Source organism: Mesoplodon bidens, assembly GCF_964165515.1.
Source record: "Mesoplodon bidens genome assembly, chromosome: 14".
In the NCBI taxonomy this organism is placed as follows: Eukaryota; Metazoa; Chordata; class Mammalia; order Artiodactyla; family Ziphiidae; genus Mesoplodon; species Mesoplodon bidens.
This window is the reverse complement of record NC_138170.1, coordinates 31,372,728-31,391,227: the sequence shown is the minus strand read 5'-3', so window position 1 is coordinate 31,391,227 and position 18,500 is coordinate 31,372,728. Positions and strand designations below refer to the sequence as shown.

At 35.2% G+C, this 18,500-nt stretch overlaps 1 protein-coding gene across 2 annotated transcripts in view; it reads left to right on the top strand.

Moving 5' to 3' along the window:
* Window positions 1-18,500, top strand: part of APLF (aprataxin and PNKP like factor) — a 92,729-nt gene that overhangs the window by 30,648 nt on the left and 43,581 nt on the right. Inside the window, exons 3-5 of one of the 2 annotated variants that reach the window (XM_081253495.1) lie at window positions 3,640-3,812; window positions 13,149-13,293; window positions 13,616-13,748. In XM_081253495.1, coding sequence (XP_081109621.1) covers window positions 3,640-3,812; window positions 13,149-13,293; window positions 13,616-13,748 — 451 coding nt within the window. The remainder of the gene's footprint in view (window positions 1-3,639; window positions 3,813-13,148; window positions 13,294-13,615; window positions 13,749-18,500) is intronic. The other variant, XM_081253496.1, reaches the window with a different exon arrangement.

The window sequence follows — 18,500 nt, the reverse complement described above, 5'->3', positions numbered from 1 at the left end:
AATCCAAAAATGAGCAGAAGACCTAAATAGACATTTCTCCAAAGAAGACATACAGTTGGCCAAGAAGCACATGAAAAGCTGCTCAACATCACTAATTATTAGAGAAATGCAAATCAAAACAACAATGAGGTATCACCTCACAGCAGTTAGAATGGGCATCATCAGAAAATCTACAAACAGCAAATGCTGGAGAGGGTGTGGAGAAAAGGGAACACTCTTGCACTGTTGGTGGGAATGTAGATTGATACAGCCACTATGGAGAACAGTATGGAGGTTCCTTAAAAAACTAAAAATAGAATTACCATATGACCCAGCAATCCCACTACTGGGCATATACCCAGAGAAAACCGTAATTCAAAAAGACACATGCACCCCAATGTTCATTGCAGCACTATTTACAATAGCCAGTTCATGGAAGCAACCTAAATGCCCATCGACAGATGAATGGATAATGAAGATGTGGTACATATATACAATGGTGTATTACTCAGCCATAAAAAGGAACGAAATTGGGTCATTTGTTGAGGCATGGATGGATCTAGAGACTGTCATACAGAGTGAAGTAAGTCAGAAAGAGAAAAACAAATATCGTATATTAATGCACATATGTGGAACCTAGAAAAATGGTACAGATGAACTGGTTTGCAGGGCAGAAATTGAGACACAGATGTAGAGAACAAACGTATGGACACCAAGGGGGGAAAGCGGTGGGTGGTGGGGGTGGGGGTGTGATGAATTGGGCGATTGGGATTGACATGTGTACACTGATGTGCATAAAATGGATGACTAATAAGAGCCTTCTGTATAAAAGATACATATATATTATTCAAGTCATCCAATGAAAATAAATAAATATATTTTTTAAAAAAGTATATTATGGTATTTGATCAGAAGAAGTCATGTGAAGTGACAACTAAAGTTACTTTTGTGATTTTCTTGGTATTTTGAAAGCCAGTAAGCTCATGTGCTGAGCTGCTTGCTACCAGGAGCTTTTTAGCAGATGAAAGTGGATTCTGTTTAAAATTTAGTTTACCTAATTGTACCGATTATAGTTTTTAAAAATCATTTAATATGATATCTTATAGACAATGCAATTAAACAGTTTTAGGGGTGACTCTATTTAAGTGACTCAACAGGTAGCATTTTTATTAAGTACATTAGACTTCAAGCCTCACTTCTTATAGTACACTATTTGGAACCGTTCCTGAGATTATTCAGTAATGACTGACAGTTGAAATATCATAGATTCTTCCTGCTGCTAGAGACTTCTGTAGTCATTTTAATCATAGACTGTTAGAACTGTGTTAGGTAGTTATCTGCACCCATGGACCTTGGAGTCTAGTGGTGATTTATCAGATGACTATCTTTGAACTGATAGGGACTGGTTCCAATAGTTCAAGCAGAAAGGTGGGGTGGGATAAGACATTACTGAGGCTGTAGTAAACAAAAGAGCATTTTTGAGTTGGTCTCAATGATTGGATCAAAGGTTGTATGTATAGGGTGAAGATTTTGGTGTATGAAGGTGGGAGATGAGGTTGCAAACCACTGTAGATTTATGAAGAGCGTTCACTGCTATGCTTTGCTTATATTGGAGAAGCATCAGAGGCCTTATGTAGGGAAATGTAAAAAAATAACTTAGGAAGCAGTGAGGTAAAGGAAATCAGGGAGACTTGATGGGATGTTAGCACAAGCAAGAAATGCAAGCAGTGGGTAAGAGCTTGAACTAGGGCAGTGACCGCAAATGCTAAAGAGAGATGGACTCGGGATACTTCAGAGGTAAATGATCTGGGGCTTGACATTTGAATGGAATGAAAGAATGTTGTAGATGTTCAGTAAAAGTTTGTGGATATTTTGGTGTGTTTTAATATATAATTGAAACTAAATCAGAATATCTTGTATTTACGCTTGAAATACCCTATTCTTTTTCCATAGAAATAGGCATTTTAAGAAATAAAAACAAATGAAAAATAAATTATAATGCAAAATAATCTACCTAACTTAACAACATTATTTGCTTCATGTTTTATAACAATATTCTAGACTTGTTTATGTCTTACTTAGTTTATATTCTGTAAATGATTGAGATTTTTAAAATATGAAAGTAACTATATTTAATAAAAATTTTAAAACCAAGTTTTCCAATGAAAAGAAAATTTTTGAGGGGTAAAAAAAATACTGATGCATTTCTAGAATTTCAAAATACATTAAAAAGAGGACTGTTACAAGCTTCCTTAGTTTTTCCATAATGAATACTTTTTACAGTAGGAACAGAAGTTTTTACCTACTGAATTTATACTCATTTCTAGTGTGTTCAAACTCAGGGTGAATAAAACATATCTTAACCCCTATAGATATATTAAATGGTTGGGATCAGAAAAGGTTTTGATGTGTGAAAATTTAGTTGTATCTCAAGATACTTTAATGAAGTATAAATAGAAAAACTGAGAATGTTTGGCATATGTCCAATCTCAGGGTGACATTTACCTTACTATAAATGGAAAGATGGTTGATGTCTCTAGAAAAAAAATGTCATTTAAACTGATGAAGTAGACAGATGAATGGGTGGTAGGGGGAGTTGCTCTATGTAAAATTCTTTTAAAAGATCTGCATTAATGTGGATTGCTTTGGTATATGCTAAAGCTTATTAAAAGACCCAATGGTTTAGATGACAAGAAGGCTATTCTGGAGATGGCTAAACTCAGCTTGATTTTAGTTAAAATTTTTAAGATGCCTTTCAATAGATATTAATTATGGAGGCAACTCTCATTATCTTTGCTAACATGAGGTAATCAGTGGAAACATAATCAAAATAGGGGATATTGTAATAGTTTTGACATTGAGATATATTTACCTCTTGCAATTTGAATATGGATGATGATCTTCAGAGGGGAATTTCATTTAAACAAAATAAGAAGATTCCTCTGTGAGGAGTAAAGAAAAAAGGTATGTTGTTTGCTTGAGAAATTTGATCAAGAATTTCCTTCTCCGGCTTCCCTGGTGGCGCAGTGGTTGAGAGTCCGCCTGCCGATGCAGGGGACGCGGGTTTGTGCCCCGGTTGGGGAAGATCCCACATGACGCGGAGCGGCTGGGTACGTGAGCCATGGCCGCTGAGCCTGCGCGTCCGGAGCCTGTGCTCCGCAACGGGAGAGGCCACAGCAGTGAGAGGCCCGTGTATTGCAAAAAAAAAAAAAAAAGAATTTCCTTCCCATAGTTTCTCATTTTTTAATCATAGTAAGAAATTATTAGGGGAAAATAAGCAGAAGAGAATTTTCAAGGGAGTAGTGAATTTTGGATATCAAAATTGGGGGACTCAGTTTCCATACTGATAATTATTTTTCATGTTTCTGTTTCTAATGTCCAGTCATCTCTCAAACAAAATAGAAGTATCTTTTAAACAGTTAATTGATAACTTTGCTTTTTTCTTTGATTCCTAGAGAAATGGGAGGTATATTACAACTATTTTTTTATGTTTAGATAACAATTATGATACTTAGAAGTGCCAGATTTATTAGACTTTTAGGTGTAAATTTATACTTAGAATTGTTTTGACACAAATTTTGAATCAGTTCATATTTAGTTGTATTTTTGTCATGATTTTGAGTTACTACATCACTGTATTCTTTTTCTTTAATTTGTTAGATACATACAAATCCATGCTTTTATCAGTCTTCTGAGAAGAGCCAGCTCTTACCATTGAAGACAAATCTATGGCACTGGTTGAATCCTGGAGATAGTTTCTCTTTATTAGTTGACAAATACATTTTCCGTGTTTTGTCTACACATTCTGAAATGGAAGTGGAATGTACTTTAAGGTAAGATTGCCTGATGAAATGCAGTTAAGTAAAGGTATTTGTAGTCTAATTCCTCAGTCATCCACAAAAGCTTCAGTAGAAACCAGTCTAGAATTCAACTATATTGGCGATAGGTCTTACATGGTGAGTGTGTGAGTGTGTGTGTGTGTGTGTGTGTGTGTGTGTGTGTGTGTTTCTAGAAAACATTTGATTTTGGAAACTTATGCCTCAGTAGTGATTGCTTCCATATGTTGTATCTTTTTTTTTTTTTTTTTCTTTTTGCGGTATGCGGGCCTCTCACTGTTGTGGCCTCTCCCGTTGCGGAGCACAGGCTCCGGACGCGCAGGCCCAGTGGCCATGGCTCACGGGCCCAGCCGCTCCGCGGCATATGGGATCCTCCCAGACCGGGGCACGAACCCGTATCCCCTGCATCGGCAGGCGGACTCTCAACCACTGCGCCACCAGGGAGGCCCCATATGTTGTATCTTTTACCGTTGTGTTTAGAATATATTTCGCATCTAACAATAACCAGGATAGTTAATTTGAAACTGACTACATTTTCTTAATCTTTTTTTTTAGTTTTTAAAATTTTCTTAAGGTATTAACCTCTGTTTTAGATTATACTTGTATAACTCTTATTTCTTATAAGAATAACAGAAAATATAGAATAGGGAAATGGATGAAATGAGGTTACAATAAACAGCTGATGTAAAATTGAAATTAATGCACTAGTTTTGATGAGGCAATCATTAGCAGATTATTCGCCTTTGTTTTAGCTTTTAAATTATAGAATACTTAAACTGGACCTATAGAAGTAGATGGACAAAATTAAATAGAGTGTGTTCTTTGATTGCACTGGTATTAAATTTAAAAATCAATAAAAATACAATAGGAAAATCTTCAAGTGTTTTGAAATTAGACAACACATACCTAGGTAACCTCTGGATCCAAGAGAAATCACAAGGGCAATTAGAAAACATTTTGAACAGAATAATACTGAAAACATAACAAAAACATTTGTGAAATATATCTAAAGCAGTCCTTTGAGGGAAATTTATATTAAATGCCTATATTAGAAGAGAAGAAAGAGGTAAAACTGATGCCCTTTGCTTCTATTTTAAGAAGATAGACAAACAGGAGTAAACTAATCTGAAAATAGACAGAAAAAAGTAAACAATAAGAATAGGACTAGAAATCAACGAAATAGAACATAGACAAATAACAAAGAAGATCAACAAAGTCTGAAGTTAGTTTTCTGAAAAGACTAATAAAATTGATAAAATTGACAAGGCTTACCAAGAAAAAAAAGCTGGAAAACACAAATTATCAATATCAGGAATGGAAGAGGCAATATCACTACTGATCCTGCAGACCTTAAAAGAATAATAAAGAAATAATTATTTATAACTTTATGCCAGTAAAACTGATAGCCTAAATGAATGGATGCATTCCTTGAAAAACGCAATTTACCAAAACTGATACAGGAAGAAATAGAAAATCTGATGAATCCTATGTCCATTAAAGAAATTGAGTTCCCAATTTAAGAATTTCCTGCAAGGAACTTCACTAGTGATTTGTCTTAAACTTACAAGGTACAAATAATACCAATATTATACTTTTTTCTCCAAAATAGAAGATAGTACACTTCCCCACTCATTTTATGAAGCTTCCATAATCCTGATACCAAAATCAGACAAGAACATTACAAGAAAAGTAAATACAAACCCATATTCCTTATAACAAAATATTTAGAAGTCAAAACCAACAATGTGTGAAATAGATTTTAATACACTATGACAAAGTGAAATTTGTCTGAGAAATGCAAGGTGAATTTATCATATATATATAAAAAAAATCAATCAGTGAAATTCACTATAACAGATTAAAGGACTGTCATTCCAGTAGATGCCTAAAAACAATTGTGACAAAAATTGAATACCTGTTAAAAATCCTTAGAGAAAACTAGGAAAAGAAGGAAATTTCCTTCCTATAAAAAAATACTTAATAGTGAGGTATTGAAAAGTTCTCTCCCTACAGTTGGGAACAAAACAAAGATATCCATTTGCACAACTTCTATTCCATGTTTTTTTTTTTTTTTTTTTTTTTTGCGGTACGCAGGCCTCTCACTGTTGTGGCCTCCCCCGTTGCGGAGCACAGGCTCCGGATGTGCAGGTTCAGCAGCCATGGCTTACGGGCCCAGCTGCTCCACGCCATGTGGGATCTTCCCGGACCGAGGCACGAACCCGTGTCCCCTGCATCGGCAGGCGGACTCTCAACCACTGCGCCACCAGGGAAGCCCTCTATTCCATGTTGACTGGAGGTCCTAGCCAGTCCAGTAAAGGAAGAAAAAGCATCATACTGGAAAGAAAGAAGCAAAATTGTCTTTATTTGCAGATGACATGATTGTCTATTTAGAAAATCCTGAGGAAGCAAGGCACAAAACAATACCTACTGTATACTTACGTTTATATTACATTCTATTATAAGAAAACTAATTTATACTGACAGGGGGCCAAAATCCATCAATGTTTATTTCTGGTGGATTGACTAGGAAGGGGGGCCACAAGGGAACTTTTTGGGGGTGATGGATATGTTCTCTGTTGTTTTAAAAATTATAGTTGATTTATAATATATTAGTTTCAGGTTACAGGTTAGTTACAGCATAGTGATTCAGTATTTTTATAGATTAAAGTTATTACTGAGAGATGGCTATAATTCCCTGTGCTGTACAATATATCCTTTCACTTATCCATTTTATTCACAGTAGTTTTTATCTCTTAATCCCATAACACTATCTTGCCCATCCTCCCTTCCCTCTCCCTAGTGGTATACACTAGTTTGTTTTCTATATCTGTGAGTCTCTTTTTGTTTTGGTATATACATTCATTTGTTGTATTTTTTAGATTCCACATATAAGTGATAACGTACAGTATTTGTCTTTCCCTGTCTGACTTATTTCACTAATGTAAAACTCTCTAGGTCCCTGCGTATTGTTGCAAATGGCAGAATTTTATTCTTTTTTATGGATAATATTCCATTGTGTGTGTGTGTGTGTGTGTGTGTATATATATGTCTCTTTGTATAACAACAGGCCATTCATCTGTTGATGGACACTTGGGCTGCTTCCATATCTTGGCTGTTGTAAATAGTGCTGCTGTGAACATCGGGGTGCATGTATCTTTTCGAATTAGTGTTTTTGTTTTTCTCGGTTACGTAGCCAGGAGTGGAATTGCTGGATCATATGGTAGTTCTATTTTTAGTTTTTTGAGGAACCTCTGTAGTGTTTTCCATAGTGGCTGCACCAATTTATAGTCTTAAACAGTGCACAAGGGTTCCCTTTTCTCCACATCCTCACCAACACTTGTTATTTGTACACTTTTTGATGATAGCCATTCTGACAGGTGTGAAGTGATATCTCATGGTGTTTTGATTTGCATTTCTCTAATAATTAGTGATGTTAAGCAACTTTTCACGTTCCTGTTAGTAATCTGTATGTTTTCTTTGGAAAAATGCCTATTTGGGTCTTCTGCCTACGTTTTGATCGGGTTGTTTGGCACATGGCTACCCAGAGTTGCAAGGAAAGCTGGGCAATGTAATCTCCAGCTGGGTGGATAGCCATTGTTAAAGGTGCTTATAGATCAGTGCCGTTACAACTTAGCTGTCCGTTATGCAGATAATGACCACTTCGCTTCTGATGGTTAAATGCTAACCACCTGGCCTCTACAATTCTAGAATGCTGTCATCTCCATTGATGCTAAAGAGCCTTGTTCTTGGCAGCCTCTCCTACCATCAACACTGACCTATAGAGGCAGCTACCACTGAGCTCTTCAACACTGCCTCACTAGTGTGTACCTTATAGCCTAGTGTTCTGGGCCCTTCTGGGGAACATGGTCAGGTGGGGGATTTTCTAGTCTCATGTAATACGTCCATTTTAGCATGCCCACCTTTTAGAGCCTATTGACTCCCTTTTCAGTATCATGCCAGGGCATTCTCTATTTCTACCCTATTTACTGTAAACATATTCTTTTTCCAAGCATGAACAAGCCATTTCAGCTGTATGTTAGGACTGGCTTTAGGTGTCCTTGCCAGTACCTTAAATCCTAGGTTGCAGGACATTGTTTTTTATCCAGTTTTATTCTGCATCCCCTGTTTTAGCATCTTCAAGATCTATTCTTGAGCATGCTCTTCTGGTTTCTGTCAGTACATATTAGCCAGGTCCTGTAGCTCTTTAGTAGTAAATATTTGCTTTCCTGTTGAAGTAGGGACAGTACTTTTCTAGTCAGGTAATGATGAGCTGACCTTGGTTATTGGAATAGAAGCCACGGTGGGTGGGAGGGCAGGTCTTGAGGAAGGCATGTATCATCATGACAGGTATACCATTAGGAGGCAGCTGCCTGGTCTCCAGACAAGGAAAGGCTACTATCCTCTAGCAAGGGGGAGTGAACCATGTCTTAGACTGTGGAAGTATTGAGATATATTTTAGACATTTTTTGATACCATTGGGATTCTCATATATTTTAGAACTAGCTCCATTTTGCAGTGTCTACCTCATAAAAACACCATTGTACTGTTGTGTAAGGTTTACATGTATGAACTTTTTAATCTTCACAACCATCTTTATAAGGAATAGGTACTGTTAAAATCCCTATATTACAGATTAGGAAACTGAGACACGGAAGGTTTGAGACTTGCCCAAGGTCTCATAGCTAATGTGTGGCAGAGAATTCAAACACAAGCTGACTAGGACTATAGCTCTTACTGACTTCCCTGACTGTACAAGAAAGCCTACTATAGCAGTCATTCTAATAGTGCAGACACTTGGAGAGTGCCTAAATAAATTTGGTGTAGTTTTAAAATGGAGTGAAAGTGAATGAACTAGAGAGAGCTCCAGGTTAAAATGTGGGTAAATCTCCACAATGTAATGTTGAGGAAAAAAACAAACAAAAAGGTTACAAATATATAAAGCATACACCATTTGTATATAGATATATATTACATATTATACCTGTGTATTATGGGTTATTTGGATTACTTCATGAATAATACATATATTATGTGTATATATATACACAAGTAATGAATATATACATACAGTAGTAAAAGTATAAGGACATGCATGTGAATAATAAAATCAGAATAATTTTACTTCAAAGAAGGGATGAGAGGGAGAGGAACAAGATTGAGGCTGGACACAGAGGAAGCTTTGATTGTATTTATAATTAATCTGGAGCAAATATGACAAAATGTTTCTATTTGGGTGGTGGATACAGAAGTATTTATATTAATAGATAGGTAGATAGAATACATACATTATAGTCTCTCTATATTTCTACATGTTGAAATATTTTTAAATTTGAATAAGAACAGAAAAGAAAACCTATGTGCTTTGTGTCAGTTGTAAGGACCCCTGATATCATTGTAAATTTTTTCTTCCAACCAGTTATGAATTTAAGAAAGAGATTTGAACAACAAAACAACAGTACAAAAGCTTGTCATTTCTTTAGGTTCTCACTTCACTCATGTCAACATGCTTTTCGTGTAGTGTTTAGATTCTGTATAATAAATCCCATTCATAATGAACTCAATGAGAGCACATGGGTCTATACGTATCAGCTCTAGTGTGTTTATTTTTCACTCTTTTCTGTATATGTTTCTATGAAATTATTCTGTGAGAAGTACTAAAATCCGTACTTTTTTGAGAAGTCAAAGTAAGAGAAAGCCAAAAAAAAGTTTTAGATTTTAGCTAATTAAATTTTGACGTATTTCATATAGAAGGACCAACATTAATTTTGCATTCCTATTGCTTCCCCAGTAGTGGGTGATTAGCAGGCATTGGTTTCTTGAATACATGAATGAAATATTGTATAACATTTTCTTTATCTGAATTTCATTGCTGATAAGGAAGTATAACATTCTCTCTCTAGAGGGATTATTTTCTTTAAAACACTGTTGAGGAAAGTAAAGTAAATCTTTTGTACCAAATTACATTTTTCTTTCAAACTGTTAAAGTTCTTAATTCTTAGATTCCATATAAATAGCTAATTTTAATCACTTTAATTTTGGACAGGACAAAACAATAAAATGTTGATGAAACTGCCATTGTAATATGAAAGCGTGCATGTTTACAATTCATTTATAATTATTTTAAAACTTACTTTTAGATCCAGCTCATACTTATTAGCAGTACATTTTGTATTAAAGACAAAATATATAACTTATATTTAAATATAACTTGGAATATATTTTTAAGAGTTAAGAATAACTTAATTTCCAAAACAATCTTTAAAAAGAAGAAAAGAGTTGGAAGATTCACACTTCGTAATTTCAAAACCTGCTACAAAGCTACAGTAATCAAGACAGTGTAGTACTGGTGTGAAGAAAGACATACAGGTCAGTGGAATACAGTTGAGGGTCCAGATATAAACCCTTACACTATGGCCAATTAATTTTCGACAAGAGTGCCAAAACATTTAAATGGGGAAAAGAGTAGTCTTCTCAGTAAGTGGTGCTGGGACAAATGCAAAAGAATGAAGTTAGACTTCTACCTCACAACATAGAAAAAATAAACTTAAAATGGACCAGAGACCTAATATAAGAGCTAAAACTATGAAATGCTTAGAAAAAAACACAAGTATAAATTTTTGTGACCTTGGATTAGGCAATGATTTCTTAGATATAAGAACAAAAGCACAAGCAAACAAAATAGATAAATTGGACTTCATCACAGTTAAAAACTTCTCTGCTTCTAAGGATACCATCAAGGAAGTGAAAAGACAACCCACAGAAGGAGAGAAAACATTTGCAAGTCATATATCTGATAGGGGACTTCTATCTAGAATATGTAAAGAACTTTTACAGCACAGTAATAAAAAGACAACCCAATTTCAAAATGCATACTAAATTTGAGTAGACATTTCTTCAGGGAAAATACCCGACTGGCCAATAGGCACATGAAAAGATGCTCAACATGAAATGCAAATCAGAGCCACAATGAGGTACCATTTCACGTACAGTAGGGTAGCTATGGTAAAAACATAATAACAAGTGTTGGTGAGGTTGTGGAGAGATTGGAACTCCTATGCTTTGGTAGTGGGTTGTAAAGTGTTACTGCCTCTTTGGAGCACATTCTGGCAGTTCCTCAAAATTCTAAACGTAGAATTACATGTGACACAGCAATTCCACTCCTAGGGATGTACCCAAAAGAATTGAAAACATCTGTATACAAACAACTTGTATGATTCCATCTATATGAAGTGTCAGAAAATGTAAATCTCTAGAGACAGAAAGTAGATTAGCAGTTGCCGGGGCTGGAGAAGAGAATGGGAAGTGACTGCTGATGCATATGGGATTTCTTTTTGAGGTGATGAATATGTTCCAAAATTAGATATTGGTGATCTTTGTACAACTTTGGAATATACTAAAACTACTGAATTTTATACTTTAACAGCATGAATTTCATGATTATGTGAATTATGTCTTGATAGCTATTACCAAAGGGTAACTCATTTACCTTTGTTATATTGTATTTAGATTAAATTCCAAGTTTTTATTTTTATTTTTTAACAAATTCTGGTTACACTGTGTTATAAATCTGTGATAGCTGATTGCTTGAGGAAGTATTTGAAGATAATACAAGAATATGTCCATATCACAGTGACAATATTTATATTTAAATAAAAGTATAATAGAATAATTTGCACTTTGACCTATTTGAAACTAAATGTTGGAATTTTGTTCTGGGATAGGATTTTTTGTTGTTGTTATATTTATTCTTGGTAAATATTAATAAAAATTCCCTATGGCTATAGGATGTGTGTGTATTAGTCTTGAATTTATGCCAGAATAGAAAAACTAGAAATGGAATGGATGACATTACTTAATTTGTAACACTGTAAGTTGTAAAGAGCCATTGCATTTCTCTGGAGTGTTTCTTAATATTTTTCAAATTAAATATTAAGAAAATTTGAGGAAAAACATCAGAATTTGGAAGCACACCTGTGTGTTGTGAGTGAAATGGATTTGAATATTGTGATGGGAGTGCAATTTCATGCAATCATACATTTTCAACTCTGAGTCCCCAGTGCCTGGCACAGTGTCTGACACACCCTAGGTATTTTAAAAATATTTATTGAATGAACAAAAACAGTGGTGTTGCAGGGAAGTTTAGCCTAAGTAAGTTGTTCTCTTTTGACTGATTCCTGCCATGAATTCGACTCTGCCTTTGAAGGAGGTTATTCCTGTAAGATACACTAAAACAAAACAAGCTATTAATTATTCTTTTCTCAGCTAGACAAATTTTTTAACGTTAGCGTTTACTGAGGAACATTTTACCAATAGTAAAATTCACCCCTTTTAAATGTTTAATTCAATGCACTTTGACAAATTTGTGTAGTCATGTAAGTACCACCACAGTGAGATATAGAACATTTTCATTTCCCCAGAAAATTCCCTCCTGCCTCTTTGTGGTCATTCCCCTCCCCCACCACCCACTGTTTCTGGCGACTTCTGATCTGATTTCTGTCCTTGTAGCTTTACCTCTTCAGAATGACATATGCATGGATTCATACGAAATGTACTTTTTGTGTCTGGCTTCTTTCACTTAGCAAACTGCCTTTGAGATTCATCCAAGTTGATGTACATATCATACTTTTTTCCTTTTTATTTCTGAGTGGTATTTCCATCTATATTTTCAAATTTTCAAAAAGATAAGTCTGTTGGATCATCTCTATGCATACATAAAGAATAATGATCCAGAACTTTGGATGATCTTACCATACTTTGCAGCAAATAGGAGGTAATTGGTTGTGCTAGTATGTCCCACATGTGACCGTGGATGCTCCTGTGTTGGACTACAAGTTTGGGGAGATTTCACAAGTGGCTGCACTGGCCAGGACCCCAGTAGCAGCTGTGTGTGAACTTGACCTCAGGATTTTACTTCTTTTTTCTTCAAGATCCTAACTAGCTTAGCTGATGCTCTTACAGTTTGCATTTCCTTTTGGATACTTGGAGGCGATCTTTTATGGACAATCTGAACAAATTATATAGTAAGTAAATAACTCTTAAGCCTTCATAGAGATGGCCACTGCCGATCTTATAAATAGCTGTGGTTTCTAGGCCCATGTTTTGGAAAGATTAATGTACTTTATGGTGATAGAGTGGGCAGAAGATGAAGAACATTCTAGTCTATATATTTTATTTTAGCATACTATAATCTGCTTTTTTGTCTTCCTAAGTCTGAGAAAAGTAGCATAACCCATTAGTTAGATGTACTTGGGAGAATCACATAATGGCATGGTAGGCAATAGAAATGTTTTAAATTTAAGTGATTAATAAATGAATTTCAATTATATTTCATAGAAATAGTCAAATACTTGATGAAGATGATATATTGAATGAAACACCAAAATCTTCCTCGACTGATTTGCCTGATGAGACACCTGAGGCCCCACAGCTGGAAAGAAGCACAGAAATAGGAAAGACCCAGACCACTGCAAATAGTGTGGTAAGAAATTTAAGATCTCTTCCATTTATAACATGTTCCTTAAGGAAAGAAAAGACAAGCGGTATTAGACATATCATGACAAAATTTCTAGCATTGATCTGCTTTTGCTGTTTTTAAGTTAAGCTCTAGAGAATATCACACTAGACCAACACTTCAACTAATAGAGATACTGAATTTCGTTCTTTTGAGAACTTTGAGCAACTCAGTCCACAGTTGCAGATGGATTTTTTTAATGGTAGTTTTCTGCAAAGTAAATAATTTTTATGGTTTTATTAAGGATGCAGGATTATTTTTAGCAATTAATATATAGGTGCCTTTTTAGTCTTTCCTAGATGAAAGTAGAGACGTGAGTAAGCAGCAGCCAAACCCTTCCCAGAGGAAAAGAATCCTTCCAGCGTGGATGTTAACAGAAAATCTAAGTGATCAGAACCTTTCAGCACCAGTCATCAGTGGAGGTAGGTTTTGTTTCAAGAAAATATTTAACAGAATTTGAAAGTTTTTCTGAACAAATGAAGACAGAATAGCAGTTATGTAAGTGTATAACTTAGCCTAACATTTCTTTAGATGTGTTCATGAAGTCTAATTTTAAACATAAACTATTATTTTATGCCATTTATCAGACACCATTCTGCTAATTATTATGATTATGATTATTTTTTAGTGGCTTAAAACAGTACCCATTTATTAGCTTACAGGTTTTTTTCAAATAAATTTGTTTGTTTATTTATTTATTTATGGCTGCATTGGGTCTTTGTTGCGGTGCATGGGCTTCTCATTGCGGTGACTTCTCTTGTTGCAGAGTATGGGCTCTAGGCATGCGGGCTTCAGTAGTTGTGGCTCGTGGGCTCTCGAGCGCAGGCTCAGTAGTTGTGGCACACTGGCTTAGGTGCTCGGTGGCATGTGGGAATCTTCCCAGACCAAGGCTCGAACCCGTGTCCCCTGCATTGGCAGGAGGATTCTTAACCACTGCGCCACCAGGGAAGCCCTAGCTCACAGGTTTTTTTTGTTATGTTTTGTTTTGTTTTGCGGTACACGGGCCTCTCACTGTTGCGGCCTCTCCCGTTGTGGAGCACAGGCTCCGGACGCACAGGCTCCTGACGCACAGGCTCAGCGGCCACGGCTCACGGGCCCAGCCGCTCCGCATCATGTGGGATCTTCCCGGACCGGGGCACGAACCCATGTCCCCTGCATCGGCAGGCGGACTCTCAACCACTGCGCCAGCAGGGAAGCCCTGGGTCAGTTTTAAATGTAGATTTTGGTTCTTGGCTCTCTAAGCCTTTCTTCCTTCTGGAAATTTGTCTTTAACTTTCTACCTACTCTGTTAGCCTCAAACTCAGCCCTCTGACCACTTAAGCCAGTAAGGCTGCAGCTTTCTGTCACCTGCGAATTGGGGGATGCCCTCAGGAAAAAAGCCACAAATTGATAAACCTCACAGGCCGTAGTTAATTTTTCAAGGTCAGACTCTTCACTTCTGCCTTTTTGGTTACTCTCTAGTGCCTTCAAATAGTTGTTTTTTTTTTAAAAAAATACTTTGTCTAAAATTTGTAATGGTTTTGTTTGGGATGATCAGTTCAGTCAATCTGCCTTTTTACCTTGAACATTGTCTTTTATAAATTAACAGCACAATTGACAGCACAATTAAGAGCACAATATATGTTAGTTGAATGTTCCGACTCTTACTATTTCTCATGTTCAGCATAGTGGTCATAGAAGTCTTCTAAAGTTTTTGATCAAATATGTTGTGTACAGAATATTCCTTATTTAATGCTAATTTAGATTGTAGTAGGATCAGAGTGATCTTGTGGCAAAAATAGCTTATATATCATGTGGTGAGGGAGATGTGATTTAATCTAGAGAATTTTCGTATTTAAATCTAAGATTTCCTGCTAAGTGTTTTATTCCAGGACAGTGGTTTTCAATCCCCCACCCCGCATCATTACATGTATAATATATTTTTATCAGTAATATTTCTCATTAAGTGTGGTTCTTCTCAGTTTGTAGGAAGGGAATGGGGGATGGTAGTGGAGAGGGGGCAGCACTTTCCCTCAGTAGAACCTTTTCTCTAATATAGAAAGAATATTATTTGACCAAAAATTGAACCAGTGTGAACTGCCTCCTTGCAAACAAGTTCTTTTCTTTCAGAGTTATTTTGTACTGTATCTGCTTCTGTACTACCATTATTACATGACTTATGATCGTCTAAAATATATTTGCTTCAAATTATAAATTTGAAGCAAATATCCATTAATTTTTACTTGATAAATGCACCATATAAAATAAGAAGCACTTTTTTGGGCACCTCACCTTGAAAATACAAATGAGAGTAATTTGACATTAATTTGGACAGGAATATTATATAGTACATAATATACTTAAAATGCTAAAGCTTCAAAATAAGATAAAAAATTCTTTGCATTCAGGCATGTCTTATAAATTCAGACTTTGGGGGAATACTTAAAAAAGCAAAGTTAGGTTACTTAACTCCTTTAAAGACAGAAAGATTTAGAAGTAAAGGACAGTTTCGTACTTGAATCCAGCTAATTAAAGGTTGGAATAATTTGACTTTTTCTGCTGTGTAGTTTTTAATTATTGTTATTGTTCTGTTTGTTTAAGTAGTATATCACCCAGGTCAATAGACCAATGCTAATGATTTTGAAAAATCAATTTCCAAGATGCATTTTAGGCTCATTTAGATGTAGGATGCTTTCTTACGTCTTCTGCAGCTTTAGTACTCTATTGTGTTCATTGATCTTTATTTAGACTATCTGAAACCGTCTTGATGTTTTGGAACCATCTGTGACATTAATTACAGGACAAATAATAACGTTAATTGATGTTAACTAACTTGTCTAAGATCATAATAAATGCCAGAGCTATAACTGAGACCTAGTTCTGTCTGACTGTAAAGCCCATGCTCTGAACCATATCACTATACCGGGATGGCCACCTAAATTTACCCTCTGTATGCTTTGGGGGTTTGGTTTGGTTTGGTTTTTGCTTTTTATTTTATTAATATGCCCTTGCATTCTCTCCTAGATCTTATCTTAGTTTAACTGTTAGTTTAATTCTTATATGTACATGAATGTTTGCTGTGATCACGCTATCCTTTTTGTCTTTCAACCAGTATACTTCTAATTTATTTACTTTTCTGGGTCCCCAGGTACTAACCCTTAGATGTTATCATGAGCTTCTCAGGCCTGGGCTAAAATTTTTCCATGTCCCTTAGTGATTGGTAAGTGAATATAAATATTTGGGCAAAGGGTATCAGAGCCTCCCCTCTCTTTGCTTCCATTTGCTTCCTCAGCCTTCTAGACCCCAGGACAAGTTAGAACTCCTAGGGTATGACACTCTTGCTAGATTGAAAAGGGACCTTTTATATTTTCACTGGTTATCATGCTACCCTTTAGTATTCTTCTTTCCCCATCTTCTAATCCTCCAACATGGAGTTATGAAAAGTGTCACATGCTGATAAAGGTTGAAGTAGTAAGTAGTCCCCAAACCATTTAGTTTACACTTAATTTTGTACTCTAAATATTTTCTGTATGACAACTCAATACAGATTATAAATATTTAACTGACATTGTTTAATTTGATTATGGTTCAGTTTACTTAAAGCTCTAGTTATTCTTTACATTTACTTTATTTTAAGCATCCTTGTTAAATGATCTAATTAATTCTGATCGTTTTTTAGCCTCTTGGATTTTCTAGCTGTATACTCATATCTACAGAATTATGATAATTTTGGCTCTTCTGATCTATTTACTGCTTTTAAAAACATTTCTTATTTCATAAGTTAGATCCTATAAATTTTGAATAAAAATGGATAAAATTGGCATCTGTATTCCTGATTTTAACAGTAATTCTGTTAGTGTTTCAGCATTTAATATGATGGGTATTTGATTCTGATACTCATCATGTTTAGGGTGATTGATTCCTTCAGGAATAACTGTTGAATTCTTTGAAAAAAATTTTTGCTATAGAAACAGTCCTGCATTTTCATATGATAATGTAATTAATGATGTTGGTAGATTTCCTAATGTTGTACCATGCTTGTGTTCCTGGAATAAGTTAATTTTATTGTGGTGACTTATTATTTTCATGCTGTGCTAGATTTGCTGATATTTTAGGACATTTGTATCTATATTCATAAGTGTGGTTAGTATTTTTCTCCATTTGTGCCATCCATGTCAGATTTTGACATTAGAGCTATGTCAGCATTGTATAAAGTGCATTAGGAGATTTTTTATGCTCTCAAGGACAGTTTGAATAACAGAAATATCCATTTCTTTATAGAACTCTCCTTTATCACAATCTGGGCTGGTGCCTACTTTTAGTAGTTGATAGTTCTGGCATAGGAATAGGTAAGTTAGACCAGTAAAAAAGAATGAAACACCCCAAAGCAGATTAGAATGACACACATTTAATGTATAAGAAATTATCAGTTAAATTGATGGGGAAAGGATGCATCATTATTAAACATGATGTTGGGAGAATTAGCTTTCCATTTGGAAGAAATAATACTAGAGCACTCACTGCTCATGCCATATCCATAAATAAACTTCTACTGAATTAATAACCAATGTAAAAATTGAAACTATTAAGGCATTTGAAGAAAATATGGGGAAATATTTTTTATTACTTCTGGGAGACTTTCTTAAGATGATGGGGAGCCTAGAACCATAAGGGAACATTTGGCAGATCTATTTAGATTAAAGGTAAAAAAAAAATTTTAATGCAAAAGACACTGTAAACAGAGTCAGAGGCAAATAGCAGACTGACAAACAATATACTGGGAGATATTATCTGTCACAGTTATAAAATAGATAGAAGGTTTGTAATAATTGTCTACTTATAACAGAAAAGAAAGAACTTGGTAGAAATTTGGGGCATTTTATATGCTGTACTACAGAAGAATAAATACAAACAGCCAATAAATATATGACTACTATCAGATAGGGAGATGTAAACTAAAACAACCAGGTACCAGTTTCTGTTTATTAAGCTCATCAAAATCTAAGCAATTGATAATATTCAGTACTGACCAAAATGGGTATCAGCAAACATGGTTGGTGGAAGTATAAGTTGGTATAGCCTTTTAAAGTTATTTAGAGACATTAAATAGAGATATTTGCCAATATCTCTTAAATCTTTAAATGTATAACACATTTTGGTCCAGAAATTCCAATTCTAGGTATTTATCCCAGAGA